At 37.9% G+C, this 24241-nt stretch overlaps 1 protein-coding gene across 2 annotated transcripts in view; it reads right to left on the bottom strand.

Moving 5' to 3' along the window:
* CWC27 (CWC27 spliceosome associated cyclophilin) overlaps positions 1-24241 on the bottom strand; it is a 239792-nt gene that overhangs the window by 20814 nt on the left and 194737 nt on the right. Inside the window, exon 14 of one of the 2 annotated variants that reach the window (XM_059916471.1) lies at positions 6391-6681. The exons of the other annotated variant lie outside the window; for it this stretch is intronic. Coding sequence (XP_059772454.1) covers positions 6555-6681 — 127 coding nt within the window. The 3' untranslated portion in view covers positions 6391-6554. Of the gene's footprint in view, positions 1-6390; positions 6682-24241 lie in introns of those variants that run through there. 2 annotated transcript variants of the gene reach the window in all.

Below are 24241 nucleotides of genomic sequence, written 5' to 3'. Positions count from 1 at the left end.
GTAATCTGCTGTTTTTGGATGGAATGTTCTATAAATATCAATTAAATCTATCTGGTCTATTGTGTCATTTAAAGCTTCTGTTTCCTTATTTATTTTCATTTTGGATGATCTGTCCATTGGTGTAAGTGAGGTGTTAAAGTCCCTCACTAATTATTGTGTTACTGTCAATTTCCTCTTTTATAGCTGTTAGCAGTTGCCTTATGTATTGAGGTGCTCCTATGTTGGGTGCATATATATTTATAATTGTTATATCTTCTTCTTGGATTGATCCCTTTATCGTTATGTAGTGTCCTTCCTTGTCTCTTGTAACATTCTTTATTTTAAAGTCTATTTTATCTGATATGAGTATTGCTACTCCACCTTTCTTTGATTTCCATTTGCATGGAATATCTTTTTCCATCCCCTCACTTTCAGTCTGTATGTGTCCCTAGGTCTGAAGTGGGTCTCTTGTAGACAGAATAAATATGGGTCTTGTTTTTGTATCCATTCAGCAAGCCTGTGTCTTTCGGTTGGAGCATTTAATCCATTTACATTTAAGGTAATTATCGATATGTATGTTCCTGTGACCATTTTCTTAATTGTTTTGGGTTTGTTTTTGTAGATCCTTTACTTCTCTTGTGTTTCCCACTTAGAGAAGTTCCTTTAGCGTTTGTTGTAGAGCTGGTTTGGTGGTGCTGAATTCTCTTAGCTTTTGCTCGTCTGTAAAGCTTTTGATTTCTCTGTTGAATCTGAATGAGATCCTTGCTGGGTCGAGTAATCTTGGTTGTAGGTTCTTGCCTTTCATCACTTTAAATATATCATGCCACTCCCTTCTGGCTTGTAGAATTTCTGCTGAGAAATCAGCTGTTAACCTTATGGGAGTTCCCTTGTATGTTATTTGTCGTATTTCCCTTGCTGCTTTCAATAATTTTTCTTTGTCTTTAATTTTTGCCAATTTGATTATTATGTGTCTCGGCATGTTTCTCCTTGGGTTTATCCTGTATGGGGCTCTCTGCGCTTCCTGGACTTGGGTGGCTATTTCCTTTCCCATGTTAGGGAAGTTTTTGACTATAACCTCTTCAAATATTTTCTCGGGTCCTTTCTCTCTCTCTTCTCTTTCTGGGACCCCTGTAATGGGAATGTTGTTGTGTTTAGTGTTGTCCCAGAGGTCTCTTAGGCTGTCTTCATTTCTTTTCATTCTTTTTCTTTATTCTGTTCAGCAGCAGTGAATTCCACCGTTCTGTCTTCCAGGCCACTTATCCATTCTTCTGCCTCAGTTATTCTGCTATTGATTCCTTCTAGTGTAGTTTTCATTTCAGTTATTGTATTGTTCATCTCTGTTTGTTTGTTCTTTAATTCTTCTAGGTCTTTGTTAAACATTTCTTGCATCTTCTCGATCTTTGCCTCCATTCTTTTTCCAAGGTCCTGGATCATCTTCACTATCATTATTCTGAATTCTTTTTCTGGAAGGTTGCCTATCTCCAGTTCATTTAGTTGTTTTTCTGGGGTTTTATCTTGTTCCTCCATCTGGTACATAGCCCTCTGCCTTTTCATCTTGTCTGTCTTTCTGTGACTGTGGTTTTTGTTCCACAGGCTGCAGGATTGTAGTTCTTCTTGCTTCTGCTGTGTGCCCTCTGGTGGATGAGGCTATCTAAGAGGGTTGTGCAAGTTTCCTGATGGGTGGGACTGGTGGTGGGCAGAGCTGGCTGTTGCTCTGGTGGGCAGAGCTCAGTAAAACTTTAACCCACTTGACTGCTGATGGGTGGGGCTGGGTTCCCTCCCTGTTGGTTGTTTGGCCTGAGGCGACCCAACACTGGAGCCTGCAGGCTCTTTGGTGGGGCTAAGGGTGGACTCTGGGAGGGCTCACGCCAAGGAATACTTCCCAGAACTTTTGCTGCCAGTGTCCTTGTCCTCACAGTGAGCCACAGCCACCCACCACCTCTGCAGGAGACACTCCAACACTAGCAGGTAGGTCTGGTTCAGTCTCCCCTGGGGTCCCTGCTCCTTCCCCTGGGTCCCGATGCGCACACTACTTTGTGTGTGCCCTCCAAGAGTGGAGTCTCTTGTTCCCCCAGTCCTGTCAGACTCCTGCAATCAAATCCCTCTAGCCTTCAAAGTCTGATTAGGAATTCCTCCTCCTGTTGCCAGATCCCCAGGTTCAGAAGCCTGATGTGGGGCTCAGAACCTTCACTCCAGTGGGTGGACTTCTGTGGTATAAGTGTTCTCCAGTGTGTGAGTCACCCACCCAGCAGTTATGGGATTTGATTTTATTTTGATTGCACCCCTCCTACCATCTCATTGTGGCTTCTCCTTTGTCTTTGGATGTGGGGTATCTTTTCTGGTGAGTTCCAGTGTCTTCCTGTTGATGATTGTTCAGCAGTTAGTTGTGATTCTGGTGTTCTCACAAGAGGGAGCGAGAGCACGTCCTTCTACTCTGCCATCTTGGTTCAGGCTCTCGTTTTGTTTATGGTTTCCTTTGCTGTGCAAAACCGTTTAAGTTTCATTAGGTCCCATTTGTTTATTTTTGTTTTTATTTCCATTATGAGATGGATCCAAAAAGATACCACTGCAATTTATGTCAGAGTGTTCTGCCTATGTTTTCCTCTAGGAGTTTTATAGTATCTGGTCCTACATTTAGGCCTTTAATCCATTTTGAGTTTATTTTTGTATATGGTGTTAGAGAACGTTCTAATTTCATTCTTTGACATGTAGCTGTCCAGTTTTCCGAGCACCACTTATTGAAGAGACTGTCTTTTCTCCATTGGATATTCTTGCCTCCTTTGTCATAGACTATTTGACAATAGGTGTGTGGTTCTGGGCTTTCTATCCTGTTTCATTGATCTATATTTCTGTTTTTATGCCAGTACCCTATTGTTTTGATTACTATAACTTTTTAGAATAGTCTGAAGTCAGGGAGCCTGATTCCTCCAGTTCCATTTCTTTTTTTTTTTTTAATTTATTTATTTATTATTTTTTAAAAAATTTTTGGCTGTGTTGGGTCTTCATTGCTGTGTGCAGGCTTTTCTCTAGTTGTGGTGAGCCGGGGCTACTCATCGTTGCGGTGCACGGGCTTCTCATTGTCATGGCTTCTCTTGTTGCGGAGCACGGGCTCTAGGCGCGCGGGCTTCAATAGTTGTGGCACGTGGGCTCAGTAGTTGTGGCGCATGGGCTTAGTTGCTCCACGGCATGTGGGATCTTCCCGGACCAGGGCTCGAACCCGTGTCCCCTGCATTGGCAGCCGGATTCTCAACCACTGTGCCACCAGGGAAGCCCCCAGTTCCATTTCTTTTTCTCAAGATTGCTTTGGCTATTCGGGGTCTTTTGTTTCTCCATACAAATTAAAAAATTTTTTGTTCTGCTTCTGTTAAAGAAAAAAATGTCATTGGTATTTTGATAGGGATTGCATTGAATCTGTAGATTGCTTGCCTTGGGTAGTATACTCATTTTAACAATATTGATTCTTCCAATCCAAGAGCAGTGTACATCTTTCCATCTGTTTGTGCCAACTTTGATTTTTTTCATCAGCATCTTATAGTTTTCAGAGTACAGGTCTTTTGCCTCCTTAGGTAGGTTTATTCCTAGGTATTTTATTCTTTTTTTGAAGTGGTAGTAAATGGGACCATTTCGTTAATTTTTCTTTCTGATCTTTCGTTGTTAGTGTATAGAAATGCAACAGACTTCTGTGTATTAATTTTGTATCCTGCCACTTTACTAGAGCTCATCAATGAATTTGGTAGTTTTCTGGTAGCATCTTTAGGATTTTCTACGTATTGTATCATGTTATCTGCAAACAGCGACAGTTTTACTTCTTCTTTTCCAATTTGGATTCCTTTTATTTCTTCTTTGATTGCCTTGGCTAGGACTTCCAAAACTATGTTGAGTAAAATTGGTGAGAGTGGATGTCCTCGTCTTGTTCTTGATCTTAGAGGAAATGCTTTCAGCTTTTCACCATTGAGTATGATGTTAGTTGTGGGTTTGTTATATATGGTCTTTATTATGTTGAGGTAGGTTCCCTCTATGCCCACTTTCTGGAGAGTTTTTATCATAAATGGATGTTGAATTTTATTGAAAGCTTTTTCTGCATCTAGTGAGATGATCATATGCTTTTTATTCTTCAATTTGTTGATGTGGTGTATCACACTGTTTGATTTGTGGAAGTGAAGAATCCTTGCATCCCTGGGATAAATCCCACTTCATCATGGTGTATGATCCTTTTAATGTGTTGTTGGATTCGGTTTGCTAGTATTTTGTTGAGGATTTTTTGCATCTATGTTCATCAGTGATGTTGGCCAGTAATTTTCTTTTTTTTGTGATATCTTTGTCTGGCTTTAGTATCAGGGTGATGCTGGCCTCATAGAATGAGTTTGGAAGTGTTTCTTCCTCTGCAATTTTTTGGAAGAGTTTCAGCAAGATAGGTGTTAGCTCTTCTCTAAATGTTTGATAGAATTTGCCTTTAAAGCCATCTGTTCCTGGACTTTTGTTTGTTGGGAGTTTTTAAATCATAGATCCAATTTCATTACTTGTGATTGATTGGTCTGTTCATATTTTCTATTTCTTCCTGGTTCAGTCTTGGGAGATTGTACCTTTCTAAGAATTTGTCCATTTCTACTAGGTTGTCCATTTTATTAGCATACAGTTGCTTGTAGTAGTCACTATGGTCCTTTGTATTTCTGTGGTGGTGGTTATAACTTCTTTTTCATTTCTAATTTTATTCATTTGAGCCCTCTCCCTTTTTTCTTTTTTCTTGATGAGTCTGGCTAATGGTTTATCAATTTTGTTTATCTTTTCAAAGAACCAGCTTTTAGTTTCTTTGATCTTTTTCTGTTTTTTTTCTTTTTTAGTCTATTTCATTTATTTCTGCTCCGATATTTATGATTTTTTTTCCTTACACTAGCTTTGGGTTTTGTTTGTTCTTCTTTCTCTAGTTGCCTTAGGTGTAAGGTCAGGTTATTTATTTGAGATTTTTCTTGGGTCCTGAGCTAAGCTTGTATCGCTATAAACTTCCCTCTTAGAACTGCTTTTGCTGCATCCCATAGGTTTTGGATCATCGTGTTTTCATTTTCTTTTGCCTCCAGGTATTTTTTGATTTCCTCTTTGATTTCTTCAGTGATTCACTGGTTGTTTAATAGCATATTGTTTAGCCTCCACATGTTTGCGTTTTTTGCAGTTTTTTTTCCTTATAGTTGATTTCTAATCTCATAGCATTGTGGTCAGAAAAGATGCTTTACAATTTCAATTTTCTTAAATTTTGACAGTTTCCAGGAATACTGGTTGGGTATTTTGTAGGATGCCCCATTATTAAAATTTGTCTGATATTCTTCTCATGATAAGACTGGGCTTTGGGTTACTGTTATAAAGACCAAGATGTAAAGTGCAATTATCATTACATCATATCAAGGATACATACTATCAGCATGATTTATAATGTTGATGTTGACCATGATCACATTGCTGAGGTAGTACTTGTCAGATTTCTCCACTGTGAAGTTACTTTTTTTTACTTTTTTTCCCTGCTTTCCATGTTGAATTCTTCAGAGGGAAGTTCACTATATGCAGTCCACACCAAGGAATGAGGAGTTATGCTTCCCTACTCTTTTTATTAAAAATTTTGTTTTCTAAGCAGTTATTTCAGAGCAACTATTGATTTTTGTGTATTTATTTTATATCTGGCCACAATACTGATTGATTGCTTAGAACTTCTGGTAGATAGCTTTGGATTTTCTAGATATGCAAGTAACTTTGTTTCCTTCATCCCATTTTACAGATAAGAAACTGAAGAAAGCTACTGAGTTTATTTACCATTCTGAAGCCTGATTCCCAGTTCATGCCTAGAAATCAAGTCTCAATATGTCTAATATTTTTACAGGTACTTTTGCTTGTAATGAAAAATAAAGACCAAAATAATTTCTAGAGAATTTAGATAACTATGTTAACAAACATTTGGTACTTACTACAATTTTAAGAAAGTACAACTAGTCTAAAAATCACAAGCTTTTAGATTCACAGCAAAGGAATTAATCAAAACTAGCTTTATAGAGAATAATGAAATTATCAACCACAAATATCACAAGTCTTTTTTCTTTGATTCTCAGTTCACTTTTGACACTTAAAATATAACAGGCATTTTGTTTAAAAATTGACACTTTCTTATGACTTCTAGAATACATTTAAAAACATTAATTGGATGACTTTATTTCTGTATTTTAACTTCAAAATGTAATATTTAAGTTAAAACCTTATGAATTTTTAATTTTTAGGACTTATCACCATCACTAATTACAAGTAACTTAGGGTTCTCTTTTTACAAATGTTCAAAGCTTCTATAGGAATTAGGATGTTAAAGGGTTAAAAAGTACCAGGACATATGAAAAAAGAAGTATGAATCTTTTTTCAACATGAAGTATATAGAGATCGCAGTAATTCATAGGAAGAGACAGACTGACAAACATGAATGAGTCCAGAGATCTAAGAATGTATGTTTAAAAAAATTCCAGGAGAGACTTCCCTGGTGGTCCAGTGGTTAAGATTCCACGCTTCCAATGCAGTGGGCACAGGTTTGATCCCTTGTCGGGGAACTAAGATCCCACATGCCAAGTGGTGTGGCCAAAAAAAAAAAGAAGTCCAGGAAAATGAGGTCGCTGGCATTCTTTATGTCCAGGAGAGCAGGGTGGCACAGGACAGATGACTGAGAAACAGAAGAGACTAAAGATCAAGAAATCAAGGAGGAAAGAAATGTAAGAAGACTCAAAATGGGACAGAGAAACAGTAACTAAAAGAAGCATAGAAAAATGCAGACAGAAATGTCCAAAACTCAGAGTTTTACAAATTTACATAGGAAGAAAAATAGGACCAAGCAAAATATAGGAAAATAGAGCATTAGGTAAACTAAGCAAAGAGGAAAACAGACACTGGCCTTTGGAAAAAGAAAACAAAGATGAAAACCAGTGGATTTTCTTTTACTGTTCATTGTTCATATGGGAAAACCTCCTTTGTTCTGAATTTTGAATGACTATTAATATTGCTCCTTCAGTTTGGGATTTTGAAAAGCCAATGTTAAAAATGTATTTTGTTCCCTTTAGTTAAAAAGAGAAATTCCACAGTATTATAGAGTGTCATTAATAAATATTGCATATTGTTGAAACAAATGTGAAAGATGTAATTTTTAAAATATATTCAGCAACATGTGAATGGAGTTTCTCAGCTTTCTGGCCTAATATACTTCACACTCAGCAGGACACAGGTGGAAAGATTTAAGAGGCTTTCCAGAATAAATCTGTAACATGCATTCTTACACCTGCCCTGAGATTTAACCAACTGCTCAGCCAATAACTTTTAATCTATGGCCAGTGAACTAATAAAACAACATAGGGAAGATGATGGAGTTCCCAATCCAAAAGGCCTGGTAAGCAGCTGGGGTGCATGGCTCTCTGCCTGTCTCAAGACAAATCCATGAACAAAGCAAACTTCTCTAATGTGATAGAAACTTATTTCAAGGCAAACAAACAGTATGAAAGCAGAGTCAATACAGAAGAGTCTTCTTCATCCAGAAGAAAAAGGCAGAAAACGAGGTGACTTCAGGTATTGGACAGAGGGCTTAGAATTTAAATAATCACCTTTTCAGGCTCAGCAACTCTGACAAAGACCTATTTATGAAGAACCATGCTGGTCTTCTGCAGCATTATTTATAGTCCTGTATAAAATGAACACTAAGTAGGAAACCTGGTCTATAATCATATTCCTTCTTCTTTCATTTTATTACCACCTTAGAACTTGGCTAAAAGGGAGAAATGGAAGGAAAACATTCACATTACACTGAGCTTATTATAATTGTATGATCTCCAAAGCAATGATATTCTCCTGCTTCATATTTAAGTTGTATTTATTATTGATACCCCCTCCCCCAATTTCTTTTTAGTACTGGCCTCAAGGAGAATACCAACAGTTCATTAATGAGGCATTACTGTTCACCATAAAAATATCAGATCTCAATTTTATCTCAAAATGTTAAGACTTATGATAGAAACTAGTTAACCACTGTAACTTATGGGTTAATTAGGAAAAGGTCATAAAAACTGTCAAACATTAGAGAAATGGTATAAATTCCAATCGTCATCTTGATCTACTGACAGTAGTCAAATATAGAGAAATTAATTCTTAAAGATATCAGTGATAACACTGAATGAGAACAAAACATTTTCTGGAGCATTGATTGTTCCAGATACCATGCTAAATCCTTTAAAACCAGTATTTCATTTAATCCACAAATAAACCTATTAGAAAAGTACTATTATAATACCCAATTTACACTTTAAGGAACAGGGTAAGAAAGGATATATTAATATAATTTGCCCAAGATCACACAGCTAGTAAACTTCCAAGCTGGCATTAAAATTCAGGCCTGACTCCAAATTCCATACTCAACCACTCTATTTATATTCCTACGAAAAGTTACAGGTAAATCTGGCAGTCACTTCTTGTTCAAGTTAAACAAGCTTTTAAATAACTTTCTGAATTCGAATTCTTCAAATAATACAGGGATTATAATATTAAGGCCAAGAACTTAACATCTTCCATGATTTAAAGGCAGCCAGACAATTTTTTATCAAGAATTAATAAAGTCCTGAAGTCACTTGTTTGGCCTTGTTACTACAGTTTGAAACAACATTGCTTCACTAGAAAATATGAGAAAATGCACTGTTGAAATACAAAATCACAAACAAGACATAATGTTTTTGAAAGCAAATAGAATCAAACTATTGAGCCAAGCATGACTGGCTATTTCTGAAATCTACCACTTCCTAGCTATGAGATCTTGACCAAAGTTATGTAACCTTTCTGCGCCTCAGATTCTTCCCATATTATTTGGGCCTAAGAACAGTATCAAGCTGATAGGTTTTAAAAAAGGTGCTTTGTAAATGTTCAGTAAAAGTTACGTTCTTACTATGGCTTATTTCTACTTAGAAAGACAGCGCAAGCCCAACGTTTTATTTATCATGGTCAAGTGAACTATCTGCACACAAAGAACAGATTATTATATGTAACTTGATTACCTCCACTAGTGCCAGAGAAGAGAAAGGATATTAATAATCCAAAATAACAGGTGGTAGAAAGATTATTAATGAATGTCTTTGGAAGAGGGTTTTATGACTTGCATTTATACGTGGTCATCCTAGATGTCCTGGGAATTCACATGATGTAAAATAAAAGTGAGATGTTGTCTACTCTATGACTTTGTTGATCCTTTGCACTTTTGTTCAGAACCAAGGAGATGGAAAAATTCTGATCAAACTTCTCATAAAAACTTTTATATATCTATAACAGAAAATGGCAATCAAATATCCTAGATTTTGTTCTTTTTTATTCCTCATGCTACTTATTTTCCACATGCAATCTTTTCCATTACTTTGAAGGAAGGGGGTTTGCCTAGGATTGATTACTTCCTTCTTGGCACTAGGGCCACAATTCAGGGAGCAGCCACCTGTAAAATAATGAGGGCTTTTTATTGATTCCATGGTCAATTGTCTAAGCTTTTTCCAGTTGTGGTTAACTAAAAGAAAATAAGAATGTAGCACATTAACCAGTTGCTTAAGCTTTTAAAGTAAAAATACAAATGTTGAACAATAAAGGTCCAACTTGCTTCCCAAATATTAAATAGTATGATATTGCTATAGAAATTTAGTAGTGAGGTACTGACACAGGAATAGACAGAAAAATCCAAGTAATATAATGAATTTGACCCCAAAATATACATAAGATCTTATTCCATCATAAAGGACATGTTTAATGTCAATGGGGGAAACATAGGACTATTCAATTGTGGTGATTAGTAATTTAGAAAAAAAGTTATAACATTAACCTAATATAATAACACTAAATCAATTCCAGATGGGTTAAAGATGTAAAATTAAAAATAAAGCCATAAAAATACTAGAGAAAGATATAACTAGGTATTTATATAATCTTGGGATTATGAAGGCCAAAAGATGACACTGGGCAGAAAACATGGAGAAAAAGATTAGCAGATTTGGCAATGCAAATTTAAAAGTCTGTTAAAATCAAAGCAAAAAAAAACCTCCATAAACAAATTGTAAGGCAATGACAAACTGGTAAAAATATTTAAAACAAAAAATAATATCCTTAATATTTAAGAGCTTTTGTAAATCAACAAGAAATATATAGTCATATTAGACTATACAATTAACCATCACCAAAACAATAATGAAATACAAATGGCTAGTTAACATATTTAAAAAGTTCACTTTACCAGTAAACAAAGAAATACAAAATAATGCAAAGTACAAACTGGCAAAGATTACTATATCTGTTTTCTGGGATACATTACAACACATACACACTCACATAATACCTAGAATACGGAGAATCAGCAACTTCATACATTGCTGGTACAGGTATAAATAATTCAACTTTCTGGAATTCAATCTAGCAAAAGTGTCATCAAAGGCATACCTGAGCTGACAGAAATCAGAGAGTGCTTGGGGGAGGGGACTGTCTGAAAAGGGGCATGAGGGAACTTTCTGGTAGTGGTGTTTACATGGGTGTGTATAATTATCAAAACTCATAAAAGTGAACAGATAAGAACTATGCATTTTTTTTATCTGTAAATTATACCTCAATTAAAAAAAAAAAAACCACCAAATAATGCATACCTGGCTCAGCAGTTTAAATTCCTTTAGCCTAAGGAAATAACAGTGGATTTACAAAATATTTAATACTGGATAATTCACTGATGAAAGGCTTATAATAAAAAGCTGGATGAATTTTTTCACTCTAGACAAAAGCATCAATGATGATTATCTGTGGGATATGAGATTAAAATGATTTTTTTCTTTCCTTTTTCAATGTTTTGTAATACTGAATATGTATTATAAATGCAAATTAGATTATTTGAAAAATAAATATGACAATTAGTATTAATTTCATCTAATAACTATGAAAGAAAATGACACATTGTTTAAAACTGCCTTTAGAGAAATACAAACAAAACTATGTACAATTTATGCATCTTTCCTTAAATTTTGCCTGGAATCCTACTAATTGGGTTTTTCTATCTTGCTTTAAGCATCATTTAACTTCAGATATGGTTAAAGTATCAAACTGCCTGTTGAGAATTTCTTGATTGCCTGTGTATGATGGCAACTTTCAATCTTTCATTTTGTACTGGCTTGGTTGCTGTCTGTAACTACCATTGTGAAATGACTTTTTAACTACATTGTGCTAATCCCAAGGACATTTGCTTGCTCCTAAAACTTACTTTAAAAAAAAAAATTATCTTATTTTTGGCTGCGTTGGGTCTTTGCTGCGCGCGGGCTTCCTCTAGTTGCCGCGAGAGGGGGCTGCTCTTCGCTGAGGTGCGTGGGCTTCTCATTGCCGTGGCTTTTCTTGTTGCGCAGCACGGGCTCTAGGCGCGCGGGCTTCAGTAGTTGTGGCACACGGGCGTAGTAGTTGTGGCTCGTAGGCTCTAGAGCGCAGGCTCAGTAGTTGTGGCGCACAGGCTTAGTTGCTCCACGGCATGTGGGATCTTCCCGGACCAGGGCTCAAACTGTGTCCCCTGCATTGGCAGGCGGATTCTTAACCACTGCACCACCAGGGAAGTCCCTTTAAACCTAGTTTTCAATAGAAATAAACTACTTTTGCCTACACAGTTTTCTCTGTTCCAAAATGCTGTCAGTTGGGGAAAAAAAAACATTCTGGAGAGACTCCACAATCTGTGACTGTATATTCCATGACCAGCATAGAAAAGGAAATCTTCTCCACTCTCCTCCTCTTTCTCTATGAATGCTAAATTTGCATTAGCTAAACTCTGCCTGCCTCAGCATTTTATAATTTGGATTCAGCTAAAGAACCTGCTTTACTATACTTATCTACTTTTCTCAACAGATTTTAAAATAGAATCATGCAGCATTACTAGCAAATTTAATGAATATATCTACATTCCTTCTAGGTCCCAGATAACATAAGTATATTAACATTTGCCTTTTTTATATATTTTCTTTGAGGTTATACACAATGAGAGGACTGTATAGCTAACATTTTGCCAATTTAGTTTATTTAGTTTGTGCTGTCTGACCAATACTACCCCAGTACCATGCACCCTCCTCCCTCTCTTACGCCTAATATTTCCCGAGCATGTCCTAAGAGTCAGGCACTGTGTTGACTACTTTACATGAGTTATCTCATTTAACTCTAATAATAACTCTGAGGTAGGTATTGTTATCTCCATTTTACAGGTGAAGAAATTGAGGCTTGCAAGAGAGGCTGCTTGCTCAGGTCATTCAGCAGTCATTGTCAGAGGAGGGATTTGAACCAGGTGGTATGATTTAATAGCCCACTGTATAATTAGGAGATAATTCAATATGTGGGATTACAGGGAGCCTCCATGATGGTATATTTCTTTAAAGGAATGTGGAAAGTATTCCAAAGATGAGAATGGGTGATATATGCTGTAACCAGCTCCAGAAGACAGATATTATTATTTAGAATCAAAAGTCTCTGAAAGTCAAGTTGAAATTTTCTTTTCATCCTATTGATTATTACTTCATGTTGAAATCACTGGTGGTAGGAGCTGGTGTTCTGGAGGCAGGATGGGCTCTTAAGTGTGACCAGCAGCTTCACCATTTATTACTGTGTGATCTTGGACAAATCTAATTTCTTTGAGCCTCAGTTTCCTCATTTATAGAATGAAAATAATACTAATTATCTGATGGAGTTGTTAGAAATAAATCCACCACAGCTGGTGCCTAGCCTATGAGTCCTATGAGGTTCTTAGGAGGGTTGAATAAGGGAAGATAACATAAAAGATAGGGCTTCCCTGGTGGCGCAGTGGTTGAGAATCTGCCTGCCAATGCAGGGGACACGGGTTCGAGCCCTGGTCTGGGAAGATCCCACATGCCGCGGAGCAACTGGGCCTGTGAGCCACAATTACTGAGCCTGCGCGTCTGGAGCCTGTGCTCCGCAACAAGAGAGGCCGCGACAGTGAGAGGCCCGCGCACCGTGATGAAGAGTGGCCCCCGCTTGCCACAACTCGAGGAAGCCCTCACACAGTAAACGAAGACCCAACACAGCCATAAATAAAAATAAATAAATTAAAAAAAAAAAAAAAGATAGCAGGGTGCCTGAAATATAGCACATGTAAATATTTGCTTCAAGAATGAATTGGTGGTGGCCAACAGACAGATGAAAGAATGCTCAGCATCATTAATCATTAGAGAAATGCAAATCAAAACTACAATGAGGTATCATCTCACACCAGTCAGAATGGCCATCATCAAAAAATCTAGAAACAATAAATGCTGGAGAGGGTGTGGAGAAAAGGGAACACTCTTGCACTGTTGGTGGGAATGTAAATTGATACAGCCACTATGGAGAACAGTATGGAGGTTCCTTAAAAAACTAAAGATAGAACTACCATATAACCCAGCAATCCCACTACTGGGCATATACCCTGAGAAAACCATAATTCAAAAAGAGTCATGTACCAAAATGTTCATTGCAGCTCTATTTACAATAGCCAGGACATGGAAGCAACCTAAGTGTCCATCATCAGATGAATGGATAAAGAAGATGTGGCACATATATACAATGGAATATTACTCAGCCATAAAAAGAAATGAAATGGAGGTATTTGTAATGAGGTGGATGGAGTTAGAGTCTGTCATACAGAGTGAAGTAAGTCACAAAGAGAAAAACAAATACAGTATGCTAACACATATATATGGAATCTAAGGGGAAAAAAAAAAGTCATGAAGAACCTAGTGGCAAGACGGGAATAAAGACACAGACCTACTAGAGAATGGACTTGAGGATATGGGGAGGGGGAGGGGTGAGATGTGACAGGGTGAGAGAGTGTCATGGACATATATACACTACCAAATGTAAAATAGATAGCTAGTGGGAAGCAGCCGCATAGCACAGGGAGATCAGCTCGGTGCTTTGTGACCACCTAGAGGGGTGGGATGGGGAGGGTGGGAGGGAGGGAGATGCAAGGGGGAAGAGATATGGGAACATATGTATATGTATAACTGATTCACTTTGTTATAAAGCAGAAACTAACACACCATTGTAAAGCAATTATACTCTAATAAAGATGTTAAAAAAAAAAAAAAAGAATGAATTGGTGGGATCTAGAGCCACCTTAGTCTCCTACTACCAATAGAACAGCAAAAGCAAAAAAGCATAAAAAGGATGTATACTTACTTTAAAGTCAAATATAAGTGACTTTGTCAGTTATTTTGTATAATCTTACTAATTAATCTGAATAACTGATAATTGGCTAAAAATATACTTAACAAGTGGTTTTAAAAGAAATGATGAGATTTCATATTAAAGGAACTCTGAAGACATGCCAAAACAGAAAGTCTATGAAAATATAAACACCCCACAAGCAAAAAATATGAATCTAGACACAGACCTTACACCCTTCACAAAAATTAACTCAAAATTGATCATAGACCTAATGTGAAATGCAAAAGTATAAAACACCTAGGAGATGACAGGAGAAAACCTACATGACCTTGGATATGGTGATGACTTTTTAGATACAACATCAAAGGTGTGATATATGAAAAAAATAATGAATAAGCTGGACTTCATTAAAATTAAAACACTTCTCTGTGAAAAACGATGTCAGGAGAATGAGAAGACAAGCTACAGACTAGGAGAAAATATTTGCAGAAGATATACTGATAGAGCACTGCTATTCAAAATATACAAAGAACTCTTAAAACTCAACAATAAGAAAATGAACAGGCTAATTAAAAAGTGAGGAAAAAACCTTAGCAGACACCTCAACAAGGTAGATATACAAATGGCAAACAACATGTGAAAAGATGATCAACATCATAGGTCATTAGGGGATTGCAAATTAAAGCAACAATGAGATACCACTCCACACTTATCAGAATGGCCGAAATCCAAAACACAGCACCAAATGCTGGTAGAGCATCAGGGAATCCCATTCATTGCTGGTGGATATACAAAAATGGTACAGCCACTCTGGAAGATAGTTTGGCAGTTTCTTACAAAAATAAACATACTCTTACCATACAATACAGCAATCATGCTCCTTGGTATTTATCCAGAAACTTATGTCTGTACAAAAATCTACACACAGATGTTTATAGTAGCTTTAATCACAATTGCCAAAACTTGGAAGCAACCAAGATGTCCTTCAAGTAGGTGAATGGATAAATCAACTGTGCTACATTTAGACAATGGAATATGATTCAGCACTAAGAAATGCGCTATAAAGCCATGAAAAGACTTGGAGGAACTTTAAATGCATACTGCTAAGTGAAAGAGGACAATCTGAAAAAGCTATATACTGTATGATTCTGACTATATGACATTCTGGAAAAGGTAAAACTATGGACACAATAAAAAGACCAGCGATTGCCAGGGATAGGGGCAGAGGGAGGGATGAATAGGCAGAGCATGGATAATTTTTAGGGTGGTGATACTATTCTGTATAGTACTGAAATGGTGAATCCATGTCATTATACATTTGTCCAAACCCATAGAATATATAACACCAAGAGTGAACTCTAATGTAACTTTGAGTGTAATGTAACTTTGAGTCATAATGATGTGTGAATGTAGGTTCATCAGCTGTACCAAATGTCCCACTCTGGTGTGGGATTTGATAGTTCAGACAGCTGAATGTGTATGTGAACAGAGGGAATATGGAAATTCTCTGTACTTTCTGCTCAACTTAGCTGTAAACCTAAAACCTCTCTAAAAAAATAATGTCTATTAAAAAAATTTCTGAAAAAGAAGTCTTGAGGTTCAGATGGTATCACTAGCAAGTTCTACTACATATTTAAAAGGAACAAATAACACCAATTCTAGATAATCTTTTTTTCAGAAAATATTATAGAAGATGTGGAAACATTTCCCAATTCATTTTATGAGGTGAGCATTATTCTGATACCCTTACCAGACAAAAATAGCACAAGAAAACTATAGACCAGTATCTCTCATGAACATAAACGCAGATATCCTCAACGAAATACTAGCAAGTTTAATCCAGCAAAAAAGAAAAAGAAAAATATACCATGACCAAATGGGGTTTAATATGTGACTGCAAGTCTAGTTCAAGATTTGAAAATCAATGCGTGTAATCTACCCTATTAACAGTCAAAGAAGAAAAACCACATGATCATATCAATTAATGCAGAAAAGTATTTGACAAAATTCAATATCATTCACGTTAAAAACTCTTAGCAAACTAGACGTTGAAGGGAACTTCCTCAACATGATAAGAGGCATCTACAAAAAGCCCATATTAACATTATACTTAACTGAATACTTTTCCCCAAAGACTGGGAACAAGGGAAGAATGTCTACTCTGACAACTCCTAGTTATCTTCATACTGGAAGTCCTACCTAGTGTAATAGGGGAAAAAAAAAAGAAAAAGAAAGAAAAAAGGAAGGCCTACAGATTGGAAAGGAAGCAATACAATGGCCTATAGTAACAACTTGATTCATATGTAGAAAATCCAAGGAATCTACAAACAAAACAGCCTCCCCTCCAGAAAAAAAAAAAAACCCAACCCCGAAACCTCCTAGAATTGATACCTGCGTTTAGCAAGGTTGCAGGATATGAGGCAAACATTTTAACATAAAAATATATCATATTTCTTTGATGAACAATGAAGAACCAAAAAAAACACCCCCCCAAAACCCCCAAACCCCGCAACATTTACAATAGCTCCAAAAAAGGGAGAAATATTTAGACATAAATCCAACAAAACATGTACAGAAAATGTATGCTGAAAAATACAAAATGCTGATGAAACAAATCAAAGGAGACCTAAATAAATGGGGAGACATATGTGTTCATGAATTGGAAAACTCAACATAGTAAAATAAAGATGTCAAGACTTCACAAACTGATCAATAAACTTACGAAATTCAAATAAAAATCCAATCAGTAATTTTTTGTTGATAGAGACAAAATAATTCTAAAATTTATATGGAAAGGCAAAATGAATCAACAAACTGGACTTCATTAATATTAAAATTTTTTACTAGGTGAAAAATGGTGTTAATAAAATAAAAAATAATAAATATGTAAATAAAATAAAAAGTAAAAAATAATAAAACTTTAAAAAGCACTATAGCAAGGAAGAAAATATTTGTAAATCACATATCCTATAAAAGACTTAGATCTAGATTATACAGAAAACTCTCAAAACTCAACAGTAAGAAAAAAAATAACCCAATTAAAAATTAGCAAAAGACTTAGACATTTCCCCAAAAAGGAAATATGGAAGGCAAATAAACACAGGGTAGATTAAAAATCACTTCTGATTGGTCACTGTAACGAGTAAGACCACTGAAAGACATTTAAAGAAATTAATTATATCTTCTCCCCATGGTCTTCTGTGCCTACTATTCCCAACCCCCATCTCCAACTACCCAATGATAACACTATGGCAGGTATGCAGACACTCTTCCCCAGGAGAGATCTTGCTGCACATAAAATCAACAAATATTTCTTGGGTCCCTACTGTATGCCAGGCACTAGATGAGGTACCATAGCAATGAAAAAGTAGACAGATTTTTAAACTTACCTGTGCCTCAGTTCCCTCATCTGTAAAATGAGTATATTAATACCTACCCCATTGAGTTATCGTGCTGATCAATGAGTTTAAGGCATATAAAGTACTTAGAACCAATAGGACATTATTATTATGATAATCTCTTTGGAGAGACTAGGCACAAATATATGTCATAGAAGAATTAAAAAACTATAAATATGATACAATATCTAAACAAGCATCTAACTTCTAAAAACAGGGAGAAAGCTCTCTGTGAAGGGATTACAGAAATGAGCTACAATAAATGCTAGGATTTTGCTAAGTGACAAGTAGGGACTGAAGAAAGGGGGACTTTAGGCAAAACAGTATGAGCAAATACTTATGGGTGGGAAGGTACAAAGGTTGACTAATGGACAATGCATAGACAGGAAAGGCATCTTGGAAAAAGGACAGTCAGGCATTCCAGGTAAAGGGAACAGCATTTGCAAAGACCCAGAAGAGAATATAACGAATTTGTGGAAATACAGTTACTTCAATATGACTTCAATATGATAGATGAAGGTAAAGAAAGCAGAGGGTCGATTTTGTAGGGCTTTGTAAACCAGACTACAGGCATTAGATTTTATCCTGAGGCAAGGGGAATCAAGAAGAGGTTTTAAACAGACTAGTAAGACCTAATTTGTAAGATAGAAAAGTCAACTGGGCCAAAGCAATCTTGAGAAGAAAGAACAAAGCTGGAGGTATCACGTGCCCTAACTTTATACTACAAAGCTACAGTAATCAAAAGAGTATGGTACTGGCACAAAAACGGATATATAGATCAGTGAAAGAGAAGACAGCGCAGAAATAAACCCACACATGTATGGTCAATTAATCTACAACAAAGAAGGCAAGAGTATACAGTGGGGAAAAGACAAGTCTCTTTAATAATGGTGCTGGGAAAACTGGATAGCTACATGTAAAAGAATGAAATTAGAACATATTCTCAAACTATATACAGAAATAGACTCAAAATGGATTAGAAAATCTAAATCTAAGACTTTCTTTAAGAAAAGATAAAACTCCTAAGAAAACATAGGTAGAACACTCTTTGACATAAATCATAGCAATATTATTGTGAATCTGTCTCCTAAGGCAAAGGAAACAAAAGAAAAAATAAATGGGACCTAATTAAAACTTAAATGCTTTTGCACAGTAAAGGAAACCACTGACAAAACAAAAAGACAACCTATTGAATGGGAGGAAATATTTCCAAATGATATAAGGGGTTAATATCCAAAATATAAAAACAGCTCATACAACTCAGTATCAAAAAAACATACAACCTGATTAAACATTGGGCAGAAGACCTAAATAGACATTTTCCCAAAGATATACAGATGGCCAACAGGCACATGAAAAGATGCTTAACATCGCTAATCATCAGAGAAATGCAAGTCAAAACCACAGTGAGATATCACCTTACACCTGTCAGAATGCCTATCATCAAAAAGACCACAAATAACAAATGTTGGATAGAATGTGGAGAAAAGGGAACTCTAGCACACTGTTGGTGGTAATGTATACTGGTGCAGCCACTATGGAAAACAGTATGGAGATTCCTCAAAAAACGAATAATAGAACTATCATATTATCCAGCAATTCCATTCCTGAGTATTTATCTGAAGAAAGCAAAAACACTAATTCGAAAAGATACACATACTCCAATGTTCATAGCAGCATTATTTACAACAGCGAAGATATGGAAGCAACCTAAGAGTCCATCAACAGAAGAATGGATAAAGATGTGGTATATATACACAATGGAATACTACTCAGCCATAAAAAAGAATGAAATTTTGCCATTTGCAACAACATGGATGGACTTGGAGGGTATTATGCTAGGTATAATAAGTGAAACAGAGAAAGACAAATACTGTATGTTATCACTTATATGTGGAATCTAAAAATTAAAACAGAAACAGACTCAGAGATATAGAGAACAAACTAGTGGTTACCAGTAGGGAGAGGGAAGGAGGGAGTGGCAAGATAGGGGTAGGGGATTAAGAGGTACTATGTATAAAATAAGACACAAGGATATATTGTACAGCACAGGAAATATAGCCAATATTTTATAGTAAGTTGAAATAGTATAATCTATAAAAATATTGAATCACTATGTTGTACACCTGAAGTTAATATAATATTGTAAATCAACTATACTTTGATAAAAAAGGAAAAGTCAATTTGGCTGATGAGTGGTAAATGGGCTAGAAAGGAGCATGACTGGAAGCAAGGAGATCGTTGGGAAGCTGTTGCAGTAATCCAGGCAAGAGATAATGGGGCTTGAACTAAGGTGTTAGTGGTGTAGATGGAAAAGAATGGATGTATTTGGGCAAAAACAGAAGGCTTCATGATAGTAGTAGGTGAGGGCAGGTGAGACAGGACTTAAAGATGATATCCAGGTGTTCGGACTGAATAACTGGGTGAACTGTGGTTCATTTTAAAAAATAGAGAATGCAGGAAGAACAAGTTTAGAGTTAAGGTCAGATATATACATACTGTGTTTAGGAGACATAAAAGTGCCTAGAAGACATCCAAATAGAGATGCTTAGTAAGAAGCTGAATACAGGCAAATCTCGTTTTATTGTGCTTTGCTTTATTGTGCTTTGCAGATATTGCATTTTTTATAAATTGAAGGTTTGTAGCAACCCTGTGTCAAGCAAACCTATTGGTACCATTTTTCCAACAGCATTATTTTAAAATTAAGGTATGTACATTGTTTTTTTAAAACATAATGCTATTGCACATTTAATAGACTACAGTATAGTATAAAGGAAACTTTTATATGCACTGGGAAACCAAAAAATTCGTGTGACTCACTTTACCACGACATTTGCTTTATTGCAGTGGTTTGGAACTAAACCCACAGTATTTCCAAGCTATTCCTGTACTTGGCTGTATGGTTTAGCAACAAAATCTATGTTGGGGATCCAGATTTGAAAGAGAACTGCTTCCATGTATAGATAACTGTATAGGTAACTAAAAATGGATAAGATCACTCAGTGAGGGTGGAGTGATGAGGTCACCAAAGGAAGAAGTGTGAGGTTTGAGAAGAGGAGATGAACTTTAACATTAAAGGAGTGGGAGAAGAAGAATCTTCAATGATGGGTCCTGGGAAGATGTGGTTAGATCGATGGGGGGGGGGGGGGGGTGGAAATCAGGTCAGGTTGGCGTTATAGAAGGCAAGGAAGAGAATATTCTGAGGAGGAGTGATGAGTTAATATGATCTCTAAACTGAACTGTGTCTCTGGCCTGAGAAGCATCCTCTGGATTTAAATGAAAATAGTGCTCAAACACTGGTGAGAATATTGTCAGAACGGAAGCAGTGCAGTGAAAGGGATGTGCCTAAGTCAGTGGAGAAGGTGAGGGAAGACAACACCATACAGAAGACCAACGAGAAAGATAAGAGGAAGAGGTTTGGTTCTTGTTTTTTGATTGGAGAGAGATTTCAGCATGTTTAAATGATAATGGGGAGAAGTCAACGGAAAGGAGAAAGATACAGGAGAAAGAGGGGATAACTGATGAAGCAAGATCCCTGAGGAGAGAAAAGGTAAGGGATCAACAGTATAGGGGAGATATAAACATTCACTGGAACAGAAGGTAAGGAGAAAAGGATAAATGCAGATGATTACCTGAAAAAAACATTAGAATTAATAAGGGAATTTAAAAAATGGCCATAGACAAGATTTTTAAAAAATCAGTAGCTTTCTTAGATCCCAGAAATCACCAACTACAAAATATATTACAAAGAGTAGTTCAGAACAGCACCAAAAATATAGTGCCTGAGAATAAACCTAATGAAAATGTGTAAGGCTTTAATTAAGAAAATTATACAATTTTCTTTAAAATTATTAGAAGAAAATAGAGTTGATATCCTTATAACTTTGAATATAGATGATATCCTTATTACCCTGGCGATGGTAAAGGCCTTCTTAAATCTTAAATGAGATATTAAAAAAGAAACCCATAAAGAAAAAGGTTGATAAATCCAAATAAATAAAATTTCTGCCACAGAAGTGCATGCCAACAGCCAAGACCCTCCTAGCTACCTGTGGGCTGGGAAATGACCCTATCTCATCATTGGTCTGCACCTGCCACTAGCCGCTCCAGCTGTGCACTTGCAAACCCCAACCCAATACCCATCACTTGTATCTACTGCTGTGTGCTCACGGTAAGACCCTACAGCCAGAGGAGTGTGTTGAAACCCAGGACCCTTGCAGCAGCTTAGGGGCCCAGATTTAGACTTATCTTCTGTTATTGGCCCACACCACAGGGCTCACCTGCAGCTACCCCTCCAACTGTGTGCCTGCACACCCCCAGCCCAACTCTTAACTCCAGCCTCCGCTGCCGTGGCCTGTGGTAAGACCCTATAGCCATGGTAGTGCACAATGACAGCCGGGACCCCTGCAGTTGCAGTGTGCCTGCAATGTGCCCAGGCCCTGGTGCCTACCACTCTGTGTGTGTCTGCTGCTGGCCCCTAGCACTAAGTAGGCACCTGTAGCTCACCCCCACAGCTGACTGTGTGCATACTACTGGCCCTGGCCACCACTGCTGCCTGCCCAGGTCCCTGGCTGCTGGACCTGGAGGCACTGCTGAGAATCTGAACAGCCCTTGCAGCCACTGTGGGTGTCCCACAGTGCTCATCAAGGACCAAACAGTTGTCAGTTCTGTGGACCCCAGTGGCCTGAGGTGACAAGATGTCATGCCCCCTCCCCTCCGAACCTGGAGCCATCACATGCTCCTGCACTAGGTGTGGTGCACCACTAGAGCTGGTGTCACAGTATATGTAAGTGTTCCCACCACACAAAAGTAAAGGTCTTTTCTTACTGAAGTCAGTCCACAAAGTGTGGAAGAGGTGACAGTGTCTTCAAATGTGCAGAACCTACACAAGCCAATGGGGACTATGAAGAATCAGGGAAACATGACACTACCAAAGGAACACAGTAAATGTCTAGTAACTGACTCCAAAGAAACGGAGATACAGGAATTACCTGATAAAGAATTCAAAATAATTGTTCTAAAGATGCTTAAACAGAGGCAAGAGAAATCAGATAAACAATTTAACAAAATCAGGAAAATAATACAAGAATAAAATGAGAAACTGAACAAATAGATACAAAACATAAAAAAAGAAGTTTTGGAGCTAAAGAATAGGGTGACTAAATTGAATTATTCAGTAGAAAGCTTCAACAACAGACTGGACACCAAGAGGAAGAAATTAGTAAGCTCGAAGACAGAGCATTTGAAATTATCCAGTCAGAGTAACAAAAGATAAAAGACTGAAAAGAAATGAAGAAAGCCTATGGGAGTTGCAGTGTACCATTAAAAAATACAATCTATGTCTCATTGGAGGCCCAGAAGGGAAGAGAAGGTTAAAGGGGCAGAAAGCTTATTTAAAGAAATAATGGGGAGGAGCTTCAAGATGGCGGAAGAGTAAGACACAGAGATCACCTTCCTCTCCACAAATACATCAGAAATACATCTACATGTGGAACAGCTCCTATAGAACACCTACTGAACGCTGGCAGAAGACCTCAGACCTCAAAAGGGCAAGAAACTCCCCACGTACCTGGGTAGGACAAAAGAAAAAAGGAAAAACAGAGACAAAGAATAGGAATGGGACCTGCACCTCGGGGAGGGAGCTGTGAAGGAGGAAATGTTTCCACACACTAGGAAGCCCCTTCGCGGGCGGAGACTGTGGGTGGCAGAGGAGGGGAGCTTCAGAGCCACAGAGGAGAGCGCAGCCACAGGGGTGCGGAGGGCAAAGCGGAGAGATTCCCGCACAGAGGATCAGAGCCGACCAACACTCACCAGCCTGAGAGGCTTGTCTGCTCACCCGCCGGGACGGGAGGGGGCTGGGACCTGAGGCTCGGGCTTCGGAGGTCAGATCCCAGGGAGAGGACTGGGGTTGCCTGCGTGAACACAGCCTGAAGGGGCTAGTGCGCCACAGCTAGCCGGGAGGGAGTCTGGGAAAAGGTCTGGAACTGCCTAAGAGGCAAGAGACTTTTTCTTCCCTCTTTGTTTCCTGGTGCGCGAGGAGAGGGGATTAAGAGCGCAGCTTAGGGCTTCCCTGGTGGCGCAGTGGTTGAGAATCTGCCTGCCAATGCAGGGGAAATGGGTTCGAGCCCTGGTCTGGGAAGATCCCACATGCCGTGGAGCAACTAGGCCCGTGAGCCACAACTACTGAGCCTGCGCATCAGGAGCCTGTGCTCCGCAACAAGAGAGGCTGCGATAGTGAGAGGTCCACGCACCGCAATGAAGAGTGGCCCCCACTTGCCACAACTGGAGAAAGCCCTTGCACAGAAACAAAGACCCAACAGCACCAAAGATAAATAAAAATAAATAATAATTAAAAAGCTCTTTTAAAAAAAAAAAGAAAATGCAGCTTAAAGGAGCTCCAGAGATGGGCGCGAGCCGTGGCTATCAGCGTGGACCCCAGAGATGGGCATGAGACGCTAAGGCTGCTACTGCCGCCACCAAGAAGCCTGTGTGCAAGCACAGGTCACTCTCCACACCTCCCCTCCCGGGAGCCTGTGCAGCCCGCCACTGCCAGGGTCCCATGATCCAGGGACAACATCCCCAGGAGAATGCATGGTGCCCCTCAGGCTGGTGCAATGTCACGCTGGCCTCTGCCGCCGCAGGCTCGCCCTGCATCCGTACCC

Source organism: Balaenoptera ricei, chromosome 3 (genome assembly GCF_028023285.1).
Source record: "Balaenoptera ricei isolate mBalRic1 chromosome 3, mBalRic1.hap2, whole genome shotgun sequence".
Taxonomy (NCBI): domain Eukaryota; kingdom Metazoa; phylum Chordata; class Mammalia; order Artiodactyla; family Balaenopteridae; genus Balaenoptera; species Balaenoptera ricei.
The sequence above is the reverse complement of the archived record's forward strand: the minus strand, read 5'-3'. Positions and strand labels throughout refer to the sequence as shown.